General features: G+C 43.3%; 2 protein-coding genes across 5 annotated transcripts; both read right to left on the bottom strand.

Moving 5' to 3' along the window:
* Nucleotides 1-1,144: 1,144 nt before the first annotated feature.
* Nucleotides 1,145-4,232, bottom strand: LOC112877645 (zinc finger protein 4-like). Of its 2 annotated transcripts, none has more exons than XM_025941994.1 (2): nt 3,779-4,232; nt 1,145-2,097 (listed from the first exon to the last, which is right to left on the bottom strand). In XM_025941994.1, the coding sequence occupies exon 2, from the start codon at nt 2,043-2,045 to the stop codon at nt 1,344-1,346; it is 702 nt and encodes a 233-aa protein (XP_025797779.1). In that variant the 5' UTR covers nt 2,046-2,097; nt 3,779-4,232; the 3' UTR covers nt 1,145-1,343. The 2 variants fall into 2 exon arrangements, with proteins under 2 accessions (XP_025797779.1, XP_025797778.1); XM_025941993.1 differs by having other exon boundaries at nt 3,799-4,222.
* Nucleotides 4,233-6,090: 1,858 nt separating this feature from the next.
* Nucleotides 6,091-14,275, bottom strand: LOC112875765 (bZIP transcription factor 16-like). Of its 3 annotated transcripts, none has more exons than XM_025939735.1 (16): nt 14,050-14,275; nt 11,733-11,855; nt 11,200-11,237; nt 10,912-11,056; nt 10,782-10,841; nt 10,594-10,698; nt 10,229-10,312; nt 10,077-10,136; nt 9,712-9,881; nt 9,584-9,635; nt 8,877-8,919; nt 8,448-8,704; nt 8,260-8,337; nt 7,063-7,188; nt 6,570-6,658; nt 6,091-6,484 (listed from the first exon to the last, which is right to left on the bottom strand). In XM_025939735.1, the coding sequence occupies exons 4-15, from the start codon at nt 10,966-10,968 to the stop codon at nt 6,602-6,604; spliced, it is 1,149 nt and encodes a 382-aa protein (XP_025795520.1). In that variant the 5' UTR covers nt 10,969-11,056; nt 11,200-11,237; nt 11,733-11,855; nt 14,050-14,275; the 3' UTR covers nt 6,091-6,484; nt 6,570-6,601. The 3 variants fall into 3 exon arrangements, with proteins under 3 accessions (XP_025795520.1, XP_025795521.1, XP_025795522.1); XM_025939736.1 differs by having other exon boundaries at nt 11,752-11,855; XM_025939737.1 differs by lacking the exons at nt 11,200-11,237; nt 11,733-11,855; nt 14,050-14,275 and having other exon boundaries at nt 10,594-10,711; nt 10,912-10,977.
* Between the last annotated feature and the right edge of the window lie 409 nt (nt 14,276-14,684).

The following is a 14,684-nucleotide window of genomic DNA, read 5'->3' as shown; positions in this document are numbered from 1 at the left end:
CGGCGTCCTGCTCCGCGTCATTTTCCTTCTGTTATTTTCAGGGCAGTTTCCACGCTCTCTCTGTCTAGCTCCAGAAATAGAATTAGTCGATTCATTACTTGTCCCTTATAATTTAGTTATTTGGTTTGACGAATGGAATGGATTGACCCGTATTCATATCACTTGATTCTTGCAGTAAGGGAGTATGTAGGTAGGGCTAAAAAAAGAAAAAAGAGTCAAATCGCACCATCTCTATTATAATAAGTAAATTCCTTTTTTTCCCGAGATTGTCGGAATTATTTGCAATAAAATATTAGCTACAATCGAGGAGGTCTTATCAATGAAATTTTCATTTATACGAGATCTATATGGGATCCAGGCATTATTCCCAACCCATTCTATATAGAATTTTTTTCATTCTATCACAAAATAATATAAAAACAAAATATTTGATTCTTATAAATCGACATATGCTCTAAATGGAAATGGATAAGAGAGGGACAGAAGTACACCCTCCGTTTTTTAAATTATAAATTATAGATCATTTTAGTAAATCTAGATTCATATCTTTTAATATATATATATATATACAGTGTCTGAACCACCAATAGTTTGGAAAGGATGAAGTACCCATTAAGGAACAGTGTGATAAACTATTCAAGTGCATGATCAGACTTGAAGCAAAGGCAATGGTCCCGTGATGGACTATTCCACGACTAGACTACAGGCAGCCTGTGCAGCGCGTACAAAAACCGTAGCAGCACAATGAAACCTTATCAGCTGCCACTAGTGGAATGGAATCCTGCGTAGATTTGCCTGTTCAGTTGGCTCCCCCTTCATCATATCCTCATTCCGTCCATGGGGGGCCACCGGCCACCGCCACAAGTTGCCGTTCGCCTCGGACCTTGAGCGCATCGCTGACAGTCGACAGCCAGTGCAAGTTGCAACTCTGCTTGGCAGCTTGCAGCCGCAACTCCCTACTCCTGCTCCTGCCCGTTGAGGAATCATGGCCGATTGGCCGAGAAGAAGGGGGAGAAAAGAATATGTAACGATTCGCTCGCCGCCGGCAACGCCACCGCCGGTAGCCACGGCGGCCGGGCAGTATCCGTGCCTTTGCAGCCACGGTAAGCGTCACAGTTTAGACCATGGTAAACATGGTGTAGCATAGCAAAGATCACTGCACATATCCCCCTTGCATATCCAATTGCTGTACAAAAAATTCTTGCACGCATGAAACAATAGGAGGGATCTGGTCAAGCAAGAGAGACCGTGACGATCTGATCAACATCAAATAGGAACTGATCAATCCCGAAAGAAGAAGAAACAGCCTGACGAATTACACTGGGTCTAGTCGACGGATCAGTTCAGAGCCTGAGCGTGAGGTCGGGCTCCTCGCCGGCAAACATGGCGCTGCCGCCGGCCGAGTTGAGAGCAGCGCCCCCCGCCGGCGCGCCGGCCGCGGTCGGCCTGAAACTGCCGGGCCAGCCGAAGCTGACCTCGTCGTCGCCCACGAAGAACGGCATCGGGCCGAGCAGCCCCCGCGCCGGCTTCAGCTCGTCGGCGCGCGCGGCGGCGGCGGCGTCGTGCCGCTGCTGCTGCTGCTCCGGCCTCGCCGCCGGCGACGCGTGCGCCTGGATGCCGATGGGGTACAGGCCGGAGCCGTACAGCGGCAGGGACGCCACGTCGGCGTAGTAGCCGTAGGGGGCGGCCGCGTCGAGCCGCAGCGCGCGCCGGGCCAGCGTGCGCTCCCGCCGGTGCGCGTTCTGGTGCCCGCCCAGCGCCTGCGAGCTGAAGAACTTGCGCTGGCAGTAGTTGCACGTGAACACGCGCGACGGCTCGCGGGCAGCCACCGTCGCAGCAGCGTCCACCTGGGCGCCTCCGCCGCCGCTGTTGCCATTGCTGTTGTCGGTGGTGCTCGACTCGGCTGCTGCGGCGGCGGCGACGGTGAGCGAGAGGTCGAGGCTCACCCGGCCGGAGGAGTTGGACGCCTCGGTGTTGGACGCCGCCTGGCTGCTGATCTCAGACAGCTCGTCGCACGGTTCTTGGCACATCTCCTTGCTGTTCATCTTTGGCTGATCGCAACAATCTTTTCACTCGTCACTTGGTTTCTTGTCTCACCTGCACACATCAGCCCATATCAGCAAGGATGTGTGTGTGTGGCTCTAATAAGATGCTCTGATCGAATCACGATTCTTCTGTGAACATGGAACGTTAGGTAAATGCAGGAACACAAATGCATGGATCCATGATGAAGGCATAAAACATGCTTTGTCCTGAAGGGTAGCGAAAGCAACTTTGTCGAGATGCATAAATTGGGAAAAATCCCAGCGTTCTCAGTCCGAGTTGCGCTCATGGGCTTGCCTACCAGTGTGCAGATAATGAATGGCATGTGCTGTTCTTGACAGTATGGTGAAAATTGGTGATGATGAGTTCATGACAAAATTCTGCTAAACCAATGACAAACTGATTAGTTAAAGATGGAGTGTCTATCAGACAGCCTTGTGGATAAAAGGATGGAGTCTCAAATGATTTCTTTTGGCTGAAATTGCTTGCAGCTTAAGTGATACTCAAGATAGCCCTTGTTTATCCATATAGACTAGAGGCTGCCCATTTACTACTAATTAGTAGGGAAATAAAATTTCTGGTTCCTGAATTACCAAGCTAAATCACATTTTCAGTTTAAAGGAATTACTTCTAAAAAGTAAATAACAGTGAAAAAAGAGCAAAAGACCAGAAGGGAAACCTTAGCCTATTTCCAGATTGCTCAATTTTCTGCTCAGCAATCATGACAAGCATCTGATTCGTTGTTAGGCCTGGATATGCTAGTTTCAAATTCCGAGTTTGAAGACAAACATATGAAAAGCATGCCATCTTTTCTGGTCTAAGAATCTCTAAAATGGAACCTTATCTATGGTAAAGGCCAAGAATAGCATATTCAGTAGTTGTCAGAAAAGATGGGAGCTCTGTTGTTCCTATCTAAACCCCATTCAGTTAAATTATGTTGTTCTTTAGATAAATCCACCGGCTCAGAATGCACCACCTAGCCATTCCAGTTATATTTTGGTGTTCTACAGATAAATTCGCCGGCTCATTGTTAAACTGTAAACAGTGAATAACTAAGACAGATTCACTGTCAGGGAGTTTCACTGGTGTTTTCCACATCATATAGATTTTATTTGACGTACTCACGGAATTACTAGTTAAAAATTCGAGCATGTTGAAACACAACTTACTCTCTTAGATGGAGTGCTGCAAGATAATCTCAGCTAAATTATATTGTTCTGGCTTGATACATTAGCAAAGCATCTGGATCAGAGTTTAAGCTGATGTCGCGAAGCATAGCAAGGAGACAGAAATATCTAGACACGATATTACCTAACTCATCTGCTGCATCTGGTACCACTACACCCAAACTACTATCGCGACAAAAACATGATGGAACTTGGACAAGACTAACATGGAAGTATTTTTTTTAAGCATAGACACCAGCGAACTAAGTGATTTCATACCAGAATTCCACTACCATCTCTACTAACTTGAAGAAACAACCTCAGGCTTGAACGATTTTAATCAAAGCAAAAGTTCTTGGAAGAGCCTAACTAGTCCAAGATCAGAAGGATCAAAGCTCATCAGAACCCAAATTCTTCTCAAGTATGTTCTAGCCCAAGCCAAGTGACCATGCCCAGAGACACAACTATATTCAGAGAACCGAGAACACTACGATGAACTGCATGAGCCAAGAACACACGAACAGCAGCCAAGCAACAAGCGAATCACAGGTTTGTCAAGGAAAACGCACATCAACGGAAGCAGAACTACCTCAACCACCCAGGAGCAGAATTCCACACACCGCTTCGCTCCAGCGGACGCCGAAAGCCTGAAGACGATGCTGCCAAGGAAGGAACCAGCAAGCTCAGGCCATGGCTCCTCCTGAGCAATTGCCCTTTGTCCTCACCGAAGGGGGGAGGGTGAGAGAGAGACTAGAGAGGGCCCAAGTGAGGAGGAAGGAGGAGAGGGTGAAGTGGTGTGGGGTGGTGTTTCAGTTAAAGTGGCACCCCCATTGTGGTGTTTGATTATGGAAAGCAGCAGAGGTTTGGTAAATTACTGGTAGGGGATGGATGGATGGATGCAGGACAGTGATGCCCTTCCCGGCCCTGCTGCTGCATCTCACAAGTGGTGGTGCTGCAAGCCAAAAGGGATGTCGTATGCGCCTGTGCTGCGCTGCACTAAAGGCGCGCCAGGATATTATTGGTGTGTGTACAAGGCTACAAGTATGCATACACTTCAGTTCAGCTTTCCTTTCCATTCCACCCCTTTTGCTGTCTTTGTACCATCACCACCACCACCCACCCACCCATCCATCCATCCATCCATCCATCCATCCATCCAAGAAAAGGGCCACAACAGAAAGTGCCCCACAGCTTGGAGTAAACAAGCAACTGGGATGGCTGGGCTGCTCATTCCTGGTACTGGCACTTGTTTAGTTTACTCCCTGGCTTTGGATTAAGTGTGCTTCCACCCATCTAAACACTCAAGTTCAGATGGCCATTCAGCATAGTATTTTAGGGAAGGGATAGGAGCATGAGCATGGAAAAGAGATGAAAGGGATTCAACTCAAGGGACGTGTGTCAGGGTGCGCGAGTTGGAGCGGGCTGGGGACCAGAGAGGTAGTAGAGGTAGCGCCATCCGCCATAAGATTTTTGTCAGAACTGTGCCTTTTCCATGGCAGCTGTTCTTGCGTAACATGCCTCCTGGCGATTCCACCGCGTACTTGGTTGCGGTGGTGGTGGCCAGCAGTGCAGTGGCCGCATGGCCATGACCAGTGTGTGGTTTTATTTCCGCTGTCAGAAAGCAGTTCGGGGTGGTGGCGGTAGCTTTTGCAGGTTTCTTTGCAGCTGCTGCTGCCTCCTGCTGCTCGCTCTGCACAACATGCCTGCCTCTGCCTGCGAGTACCTCCGCTGGCCTGGGCCGCCTCCTCGCCTCGTGCTCTGCTGACGGCTGTCGTGTGCTCGGCTGCTGATCTGATGGACGGAGGGAAGGGATGGATGGATCCGATGAGCCACGCATTGCGATGGTTGGTTGCTCTGCTCTGCTGCAGGCAGCAGCTGCCATCCCCTTTGGATGGTTGGAAGGGGGACAGGGCAGGGCCGGGGAAGAAAAGAAAAGAAGGAAAAGCTCGTACGGCGACGGCTTTCGGGCTTTGGGCAAAGTTGAGATGAGTTTTGTGGTACTGTGTGCGCTCCTGCAAAGCTTGATTGCCGACTGCGAATCTGCAGCGGCGAGATCTGGAAGTTATTCCTCAATCAATCGTGTAGACTGGAGAGAGAGATGGTAGTGTTCTGTTCTGCGGAAGCAAGAGGTCGAGGACAAGAGGTGTTGACGCGACGGTTTCTCGAGCTGCCGAGCCACCTGTGTTTTGGATCCGGGACAGATGTTAAGAACTGCAGCTGGAAAACATGCAGATTTTTATTTTCTCAAATCTTTTCGTGATCAGAGATCAGACGCGAGCAAAATTGCAAGTGCTCCTTGTGCAGATGACGAGCGAGTGTCCTGCGGTTATTGCGTCAGCCAGTCAGTCACGACATCCAAATGCTCTACCAGCTACGACGAGAGCCGCCCATGTGCTTGACGAAAGCACGAGATCGGTGACGCGAGTGAAAAGAAAAAAAAAAGAGATAGGTTGATTACCTTTGAACAGCATCATGGCCTTTCGTTCGAAGGCTATACACGGGGGAAAAGAGTGGCGTTGGACATGGAGAACAAAAAGGGTAAAAAGACTAGAAAAGGGGAGGGCAAAAAAGGGATCGGGTAGAGCGATGGAATAGCGATACATATGTGCATCATGAATGCGAGCTGAAAAAACTCTTTTGGTCTAATCGGCGGAGCACGTGATCTGAACACAAGATCAATCACAAGTAATAATGCGAACCCTTGAATTTTATTTCTTGGAGATTCACAAAAAGTCTTCAGCTGGAGTTTTAACTAAAATTTGCACGAGTCACCGCTTAAAGATGTGAATAATGTGTTTCGAACTGCCAACATATGAAGAACAGCAACAGCATACTTTCACAACTTCTCAAGCCCATTCCCCATAGAACGATGAAATCAAGATGGCAAGTAAAAGTGTGGTCCGTAGATACTATTAATCAGTGCAGTACTATAGTATACAAATTAGTCCATCTGAATCGATAAATCGCAAATGATAACTTTAACACGCTTCAGTTTATGTTAATAAGCCCAATGAGCAGCTCTACAACAGCTACAACATACGCTAATCCCCAGGTTTGAAACATCACCTGGGGATTTCTACAGTGGTACTTCTGTGGCATCTAGCACAAGGAAGAAGAAAGCCATAGCACAACAGCTGATGCAACTGGAAAAAGAAGAATCTGTAGCCATCCGCCATGTCAAATCCTATGATACAATGTTATCCCTCAGCCAAAAATCTAATACCTTACACGAATACCTCCTAACTGTCCGACCTATTATGTCACCACCAAATTATCTGAAAAGTTGATAACATCGCAGAAGAAATCAGAGTCGGTATTCTGTGAAAGGCAATGGCAACTGACAAATAAATTGTTCCTTACATCAGCAGTCAGAAAGAGAGAAGTTTCAGCCCTTAATCTTTGTACCAATTTCCATTTGATTTCTCATCTTCAAGCGCTTTAAGCTTCTCCTGCAAGCAATAGTAACGTCTCGCATAAGTTTCCCGAAGTCAGGAGAGCAAAATTAACTCGAACCTGTTATTGCGCACAACCTCCCAACCTCCAGCATTAAAAAAAAGGAACCTACTTCAACATGTTATTGCGCACATATAACAGCGTCCATGCTGCCAGCACCAGTGTGCTTCCGGAGGTATATCCGTTTTGGAACTCAACAACGATGCTGCGCTATTTTAGGGGTAAATGCGACTAATCTGCTTCTATCCGCATGGCCCAAACACAGCTTTGGATGGTTCAATAGTTAGTAGACCCTAGTTTCAGTTGTTATTTGCAGCAAAACAAACACTAAGAATCTAATGTACAAGAATACTCAAGAACTTCTGGAAACTACAGGACAAAAACAAAAGATAAAGCTTACATGTAGAGATGTATTTTCTGAGGTCAAGCTATCACATTTCTCCTGAAGTTGCTTCAATTCTTCTTTGAGTGAACTGTTTTCCTGCTTTAGCAAATCTGCACGGTTGGCTACTTCCTCCCATTCAGCCTGTAGTATGCCATCCAAATATATAATACATCAAAGGGAAAATAACTAAAAGTTATACTAAGCTAAAGCCACAGTGCCAATTTGATTTTTGATTACGCGTCCATCCCTGGCATAACTAAGTATAATCCCAGCAGTTTCACATATTCATATCAGTAACAGAGATAAAGTTGGCATTCGTTATACTACATTTATATCAGACTACCCTCAACAGCAAATATAAAACACTTAACAGACCATAAATCCTTGAATTACCACTATCATAGCTAGCAAGAACCAAAGAACACGACTTTGTATGAATTGACCATGAAGGTGGCAACATCTACCCTTGCTATGCATTACAGCTAGAAATAACCAAACAAATATGTTGCTCGTGCTATCAGTTATGTGCATGAGCTCAGAAACAAATATGCAGCCATTGAATGTGCCTCCACAAATTTTTCTTTGGCCTTATCAAAAAAAGTAGATGAAAAAAATTACAATCTATTATTCCTAGGATGCTATCTGCATTCTAAGATCCTGGTTCAACAACCATCATCTTCTAAGCATAAATATGTTGTTCTCATACTTATTCTGCTAAAATGTTGGTTGTCGTCTGTGAAAGAGTACTTATCAGTAGAGTAACACCATGACTATTCTTTATTCCTAGAAAATTGCGCAGGAACATATTCATGCTCATGGTCATGCATATTTACTTATTTGGCCATTATTCTCATCATCTACTGAAATCAATTCAAGTAGGTCCAACCATATACTAATTTACTGTGGCTTAGGTTAGATATAGGTAGAGTTCATATTGTCCAGAATTCTACAGCGACTGCACACATGATGCCATGATCCAATATATTTCATGGCCTTATACAGGAGAATATGTAAAACCTTATAGGTATAACCAATTGTGTTTTATGGTGGCGGAAAATCCTGAGTTACCTTCCCCCTTAACTAAGATTTATCACTAACAAGCTGATTGCTCTTGCTCCAAGATAAGCAGTTGGCAGAAATGCAAACCATCTACAAGATATTCTAAAGAATAATATCCACTGAGTCATGTGAAATGCTGCAGACGTTACAGACCTGTTTGCGCAATCTTGAGCGGCGAGCTGATTCCCTATTTGATTGCTTCCGCTTTTGTTTCTTCAATTCTCGCTCATCCTATGTTAACAAAAAAAGGAAAAGAAAAAAAAAACTAAGTGAGAAAAATGCAAAGTAGGGTACTGTAATAAAATAAATACAAGGAGAACAAAACCTACACCGTGACAGACCTGTATAGCTGGATCACTGAGAACAATATCACGCGAATTTGATGAAGGAGCTGATGCTGGTGCTGCAATAACTTTACCATGCACAGGTACAGATGCAGGAGCACCCCAGTAATCCACTCCCATATTCAGAGTAGTTGCTGGGCCACCCATGGGAGGGGGGACAGGCCAAAATGGCATCATAGGGTTGAGCACAGCTGGACCAGAAGATGGTTGTGTGGGCTCAACTGCAGAGCTTTGAGTACCTTTACTCCTAGAGTCTGGCAAGAAAGAAGTATTTAGACTAATCATTTCCTAACAGAAGAAGTAACCTAACTAATGTATCTATTGTTTTGCACTAATAAAAACACAAAGTTTGCTTCTCAGTACCTATTCCCCAATGGGGATAAAAGTAGTTGGTTACAAGTTATATATTAAAGCTTCAAGTCTTACCATTACCCTGCCCACGCTCAGAACTATCCTTTACCCTTGAATCCTGCAGGCACATTTTTTTTTGTGCCAGTTAGCATTAATAGCATGAGAATGGTCAAATCCAGCATATAAAGCAAGAAAAATGCAGAGGGTAGTGTGCATCCTTCTAGTTTATCAATGGGACAGCAGGCTAACCATGTGTTTTGAAAGTGTGGCAAACATATACATCTAACATATAAGTCAGTACAGCAACCAACAAGAAGATAGATGAAACAGAAGACTAGGTTTGCAAATATTTTTAGTATCTCATGAAAGTTATGAACTGTAAAAGAATGGGTCCATACTTAACATCAATTAAGATGAAATGCAACATAAGGATGGCCAGTAAATTTGTTAAGCACTAGGCAATAAAGAAAATTATACAAGGCTACAGTTTAATTTTTTTCGGAACTTATTTCCACAAAAAAAATGAACTCGGTACTCATTACTTGGCATCCACTTATACCATGTACACAGATAGAACCCGTGCAAAACTGTACCAAATTGCACCTCTCATGCACTTGATCTGCATACAGCAGGTGCCGTCCAGAGGGTTTGAAATTAGAACACTCTGAAATTACTCATACAAACTAGGCCTTCGATAATGAGATGGAAAATAGACACTGTTTTGGAATTTGTAAACCATTATGAGGTCAAATGTGAAGAAGTTATATAGTGCAATGGCATACACTTTTTGAATTTGCACTGCTTCCTTCAGAAGAACTCCCACTTCCACTCTCACTGCATATCAGATCGATAGTGGGCTCAGTAATTTAATTGTTGGTATCACACAAAGAAAAATAAGTAAAGAGATTACCTTTGTGAAGAACCTTCATTGGAGGAAGAAGCTGAAGGTTTTGCAGGTGATTTATTATTTTTGGCTGCAACTACATCCAGACTACCTAAACTTCCCTTGGATCTCTTCAGGGGAGTCTTCCGCTTATTTTTGCTTGATTTATCTGTCTCTGTACGGCCAGCACCAGATGTCTAGCAACATGATCCAATCACAAATTCACAGTCATAAGACAAATGGCGCAAACAGGACAATTTGAACAAGTGAATTCCTAAATTATAAATATAAGACAGAACAGTTGAGACAGCAAGATTTAGAAAGGGATGGGTGAAATTCGCCGTGCGTTCTGCAACAACAAACATTCAAATAAAAGGTGTCCATTAACTTACTGGAGTTTGAACTGTCCCATTTGGTGACTGCATAGGATAAGGACTGTATGGGTGTGAACCCTGACACAGAAACAAAAACATTGTAATTAGTATATATGAGCCATGCATAAGCACGATAAGATCATGCTCTCAAGTAAAAAGTGAAGGATTACCGGTGGCATGGGTGCTTGCTGATATGGTGTGCCTTGTGCATACATAGCTGCATATGGTGGTGGTGTCCCATAAGGAGGCATCATCTATCACCAGTTGAGTAATCAATGTTAGTAGACTGATTATCCCCCGCTTCAGTGGTTGTAATAGCTGATAGTATCATTCAAATAAATAAATGGCTAGCAAATCCTGTGACCACAACGCTCACAAATCTGCCAAACTCGTCTTTGATAAACAGGTTCATCCTAACATCTGCTCACTAACACTCATGCTTACAGACTTACACCAGCTACTAGACTTATTGTTGCAAGAAAGATGATGGGGAGAGAGAGAGAGAGAGAGAGAGAGTAGAGTGGAGACAATATACCTGTGGGCCCCACATGTATGGGTGCCCCTGTGGACTTGGAGCTACAGATGAATGAAAAAAAGCCGGAGGGGTCACTGGAGCTGTCCCAGCAGCATTATAGTATGCCTACATATGTATACTAACAGTTACACAAATCAATCTACTAGATCAATAAAAAAACAATGCAGCGCATTTTCATTCTACATTACCTGGAACTGAGACCAGTCAGGATATGCTGTGGGAGGATTAGTAGGTGTACTCTGCTCATTCTGAAACAAGTAAGATAAGGTAAGAGGGTGCCACTAGTTACTCTTGTAATTTCAGGTTTATCGTACAAACCTGTATTGCTGACGATTTTTGAGATTTGGACCTAGTGGCCACATCTCCCTTTCCCATTGTTTATTCTTCTCCTAGCCCTATGTTCTTTTTGCCTCTGTAGCTCCCAAAAAGGACAGAGCTTTCACTCTAAAGCAAGAGGCAACATCTTTGGGTTGATGTACAAAAGAAACAAAAACAAATTACATGAGATATTTTCAGGTAATTAGAATCCTGAGGGCCTTGAAACATGCCCAGCATAATGTCCTTTCTTTGGGTAAGGATTTAGGAACAGTGGAGAATCACACTAACCAGAGAACGCATGACACTGAGAATATGAAGGGTCAGACCTGTGGGAAAAAGGTGAACCGCCATTACAAAATGAAAAATCCTAAACTTTACATAACAATCAAGGTCACATGAGTGTCGGCGCCATATAATTATATAAAAATCTGGTAGGAACATATCTCATTTACTATTAGTCTATCAACACTTTATGCCACAGGGATGTGACCAGGTGAGGTTTCAGGTAAAGAAATCAAAATCCATTTTGCTGTGGAAGCAAATTAACTGTCACACAACGAATCCATTCCTTTCCATGATAGTTTCATCTCCAGTTGTATTTTTCAAAGTACTTATACAAGACCAACTATAACTTTAATGAATGTAAGAAACATATTTTGGCAGGCAAGCATGTCGGAACATGATGAGAAAACTATTCTAGAAGGATGAATTACTTTTATTCATTACAGAAACATAGGGCAATTCAGAAGTGCACCGGAACTCCCCATTACCAGAAACCAAGACGAAGTCCATCAAGAGAAACATTGAAACAGAGAACATACCAAGAAAAAGTGTGGTCACCTGCCCCCAGTGCAGAGTTTCTTTATTCTATTTGCTTGGCCAAGGAATAAGTGCAGTTTCCACACAGTCTCGAATGATGCACGGAATTCACTTATTTACTAGCTCTGTGAAACAAACAAAAAAGGAAAGAAAGATGGAAGAATGTATTAATGGGTTTTGCTCAAAAACAGAAGGAAATAAACATTAACCGTAATATTTTGTACAACAAGCATACAGCAGGGGAAATCGGGATTCATGAAAGGTATTTATATAGGGACTACAAGGATCCAATCAGATAGCAGCATAATGAGCATATCACTTTTAGTGTTGCATGATTGTTAGTCTGTCACCACTGTCAAATGTTTTACATTGACAGGGTGTTTGACAGGTAACCAACATGAAAGCCCAAGTTTGATGTTCTTTTAAAAAATTAGACCTTTTGGCAATTAGAATAACAAAATTCATACTTAATTTCAAGTTTCCAATGCATGGCAGGGAAATACAGGTACAGCTACTAGCAAAGGTTAATCTAGGTAATAACTTACAGTGCCACCGTTATCCATATCCAGCACAACCAGCAATCTACATCTAGAATAAGATGTTTATCATTAAAATGTTAACGGTAGGAACCGTCAACCTGAGGATCCTAATGATGTTTTTGCTGCTGATTATTCTAAAGTCCAAAAAGGAGGGGGGGGGGGATACTGTGCACATGATCCAACCAGGACAAGGGGAATACTTATGGTGTTCGCATACAAAATATTTAAATCCCAAATCATCTCTTAGAACTCTAGGTCTCTATTGACTTTGACTCTACAGAGCCCTGTGAAATTCTGACCAAAGTGGGATTGCTATCCTAGTCGTGAATTCGAACTCTATCCAGACTCCAATTCTATTCTATCTATTCTAGACAACAGTATATAATTTATCTTCTCACGCCTTAGCCCTTTCAGTATAAATGCTGATTTCAGATATTCATTTATGAAACTCAACATGGTGTCGAAACTCATAAGTTCTTCCGTGTGAGATGTCTTCCGACTTCCGTGTCCAAAATAAGGGTGCGAATTCTTGTAACAGAATTTAGTTTCTTATTTAAAAGGTTGCTTTCCGAATGTAGAAATTAAGACAAATTCATCTCATAATATTTCAGAATCCACGATTCTACTATTAAATATAGCAATTCAAATCTGCAAGGCAAGATTTATTTATTAGATAGGTGCCATGGGCATATCCACAGTACTTCAATGAGGATGCCTGTCTCAGACCCTAAAAAAAAGCTAGCTAAGGAATGAATGTAGCTTTGATGTTGGCATCTCTTATGAAATGGCAAGAAATAAACGCCTCATGAAAACCAGGCATTTAAATCATCATCAATCAGGAGTCAGGAGTAGATCTTTCGGTCCTGATCTGTTTATCGAATATATTTGTCAATACCAACATGAAGGAGGGGTCTCTTATTGGTAGGACCATGGGAGCACATAGCTCATAACCTGACAGGAGGGGTGAGGCAGTTGTTTATATTTGAAAAGTATTGCTCATATGTTTGCAAATAAATAAAAAAATTATGTTATTAGCATGATCTTGAATATGAAAACCATTAGCTTCCTAAGTAACATGACAGCTAAACTTTATGTTACCATCTATTTTGAAACAGGACAAGTATAAGTTTACTAAAAGTCTCACTTCTCAGACATAATAGCCACCTTGACTCGTTAAGAAAAGGACTAACTGGAGAAAATTAAAAAATACGGGCAGTTAAGCTGTTAGTATTTAAAAATACAGGAAGTTAAGCTCTTAAAAATTCTCTCAAGATAGCATATTTAAATTGAGAGTAATGTAATGGCGACCATTCCTCAAGTGATATGACACTAAACAACATTGGGTGACATGTGCCTCTCTAAAATTGCCCTACAGGGCAAAGCAAAACAAAAAAGTCAAAGGAGCAACATAAAAAAAGAAAAATTACGAATCCTCACAGCAGTTCTACATTAGAATTCACAGATTGCTCTTGGAAACCAAATAGATCTATCTAACACCCTCGGCGACCCTGATCAGGCAGGGGGTTCAGTTAACCCCAAACAGTTCCGAATACATAGTACACACGCACCTAATCGTCCTATGGCGTCAACTACTGTCGATCCAGGCTCGCTGAAGAACCACCAAATCCGACCATGGTCCATGGGTGGATAACTTGGATCAGCGGGGCACCGCGCAGCACACAAATCCACGACTAACTAAATGGCGGTGGGAGGTAAGATTTGGATTTGATTGAGCTCTTAGAAGACGGAATTCCGTCCAAGTAAAGCTAGGATCACTTACCAGCAGCAGGAGAGACCAATCCACGTGCAGGTGGATCTCCACTCCACGCCAGCCCGGCGGAGGGGATGAGGAAGACGAGTCCCGGAGGGATTCCTCCGGCGTGTTAAGCGGAGAGGATTTGACGAGCGGGGTTGGGGCGGAGGCAGCAGCGCAGGATTTGGGAAATTCGGGGCGGGGGCGGGGGCGGGGGCGTGGAGCGCTGATGTGAATGGACAGACGAGAGGAAATGGTGTGAGCACTCCCCACTCCCCAATCACAATGCAGGGTCGGAGAGAGAGGGTTGAGGGGCAATGCGTGGATTTCCTGTATTTCATTTTCTTCTTTTCCAATCGGACGGCAAATAGCCCTAGCAATGGCCAGCTCTCTGAGCTTATTTTAAGGGAAAGCTTTTGCTATGCCCAACTTGAAGGTTTTAGATTACATTTATTTTGTCTAGTGACGTTAATTCTAGATATCTAAATTAAACACCAATATCATATTTATAATACAATATTCATGATTTATCACCTACTCAATTGTGATTATGGAAGAAAAAATAGATTATGTTGCATAAGCTAATCTGGCCCACCATAGCACAACTATATCATCAAGTATGGTGGCAAATTCGACCTACACCAGAAGACTTTGCTCTATCA

Source organism: Panicum hallii, chromosome 9 (genome assembly GCF_002211085.1).
Source record: "Panicum hallii strain FIL2 chromosome 9, PHallii_v3.1, whole genome shotgun sequence".
NCBI lineage: Eukaryota > Viridiplantae > Streptophyta > Magnoliopsida > Poales > Poaceae > Panicum > Panicum hallii.
This window is presented reverse-complemented; position numbering and strand designations above follow the sequence as displayed.

Excerpts from the sequence above, each read along its gene's own strand:
- LOC112875765 (XM_025939735.1), bottom strand. The coding sequence starts at position 10,968 with ATGGGAAAGGGAGATGTGGCCACTAGGTCCAAATCTCAAAAATCGTCA. Across the intron at positions 10,842-10,911 it reads AAAAATCGTCAGCAATACAG|AATGAGCAGAGTACACCTAC; the intron begins GTTTGTACGATA and ends TACTTGTTTCAG. Across the intron at positions 10,137-10,228 it reads AGCAAGCACCCATGCCACCG|GGTTCACACCCATACAGTCC; the intron begins GTAATCCTTCAC and ends TTTCTGTGTCAG.
- LOC112877645 (XM_025941994.1), bottom strand. The coding sequence starts at position 2,045 with ATGAACAGCAAGGAGATGTGCCAAGAACCGTGCGACGAGCTGTCTGAG.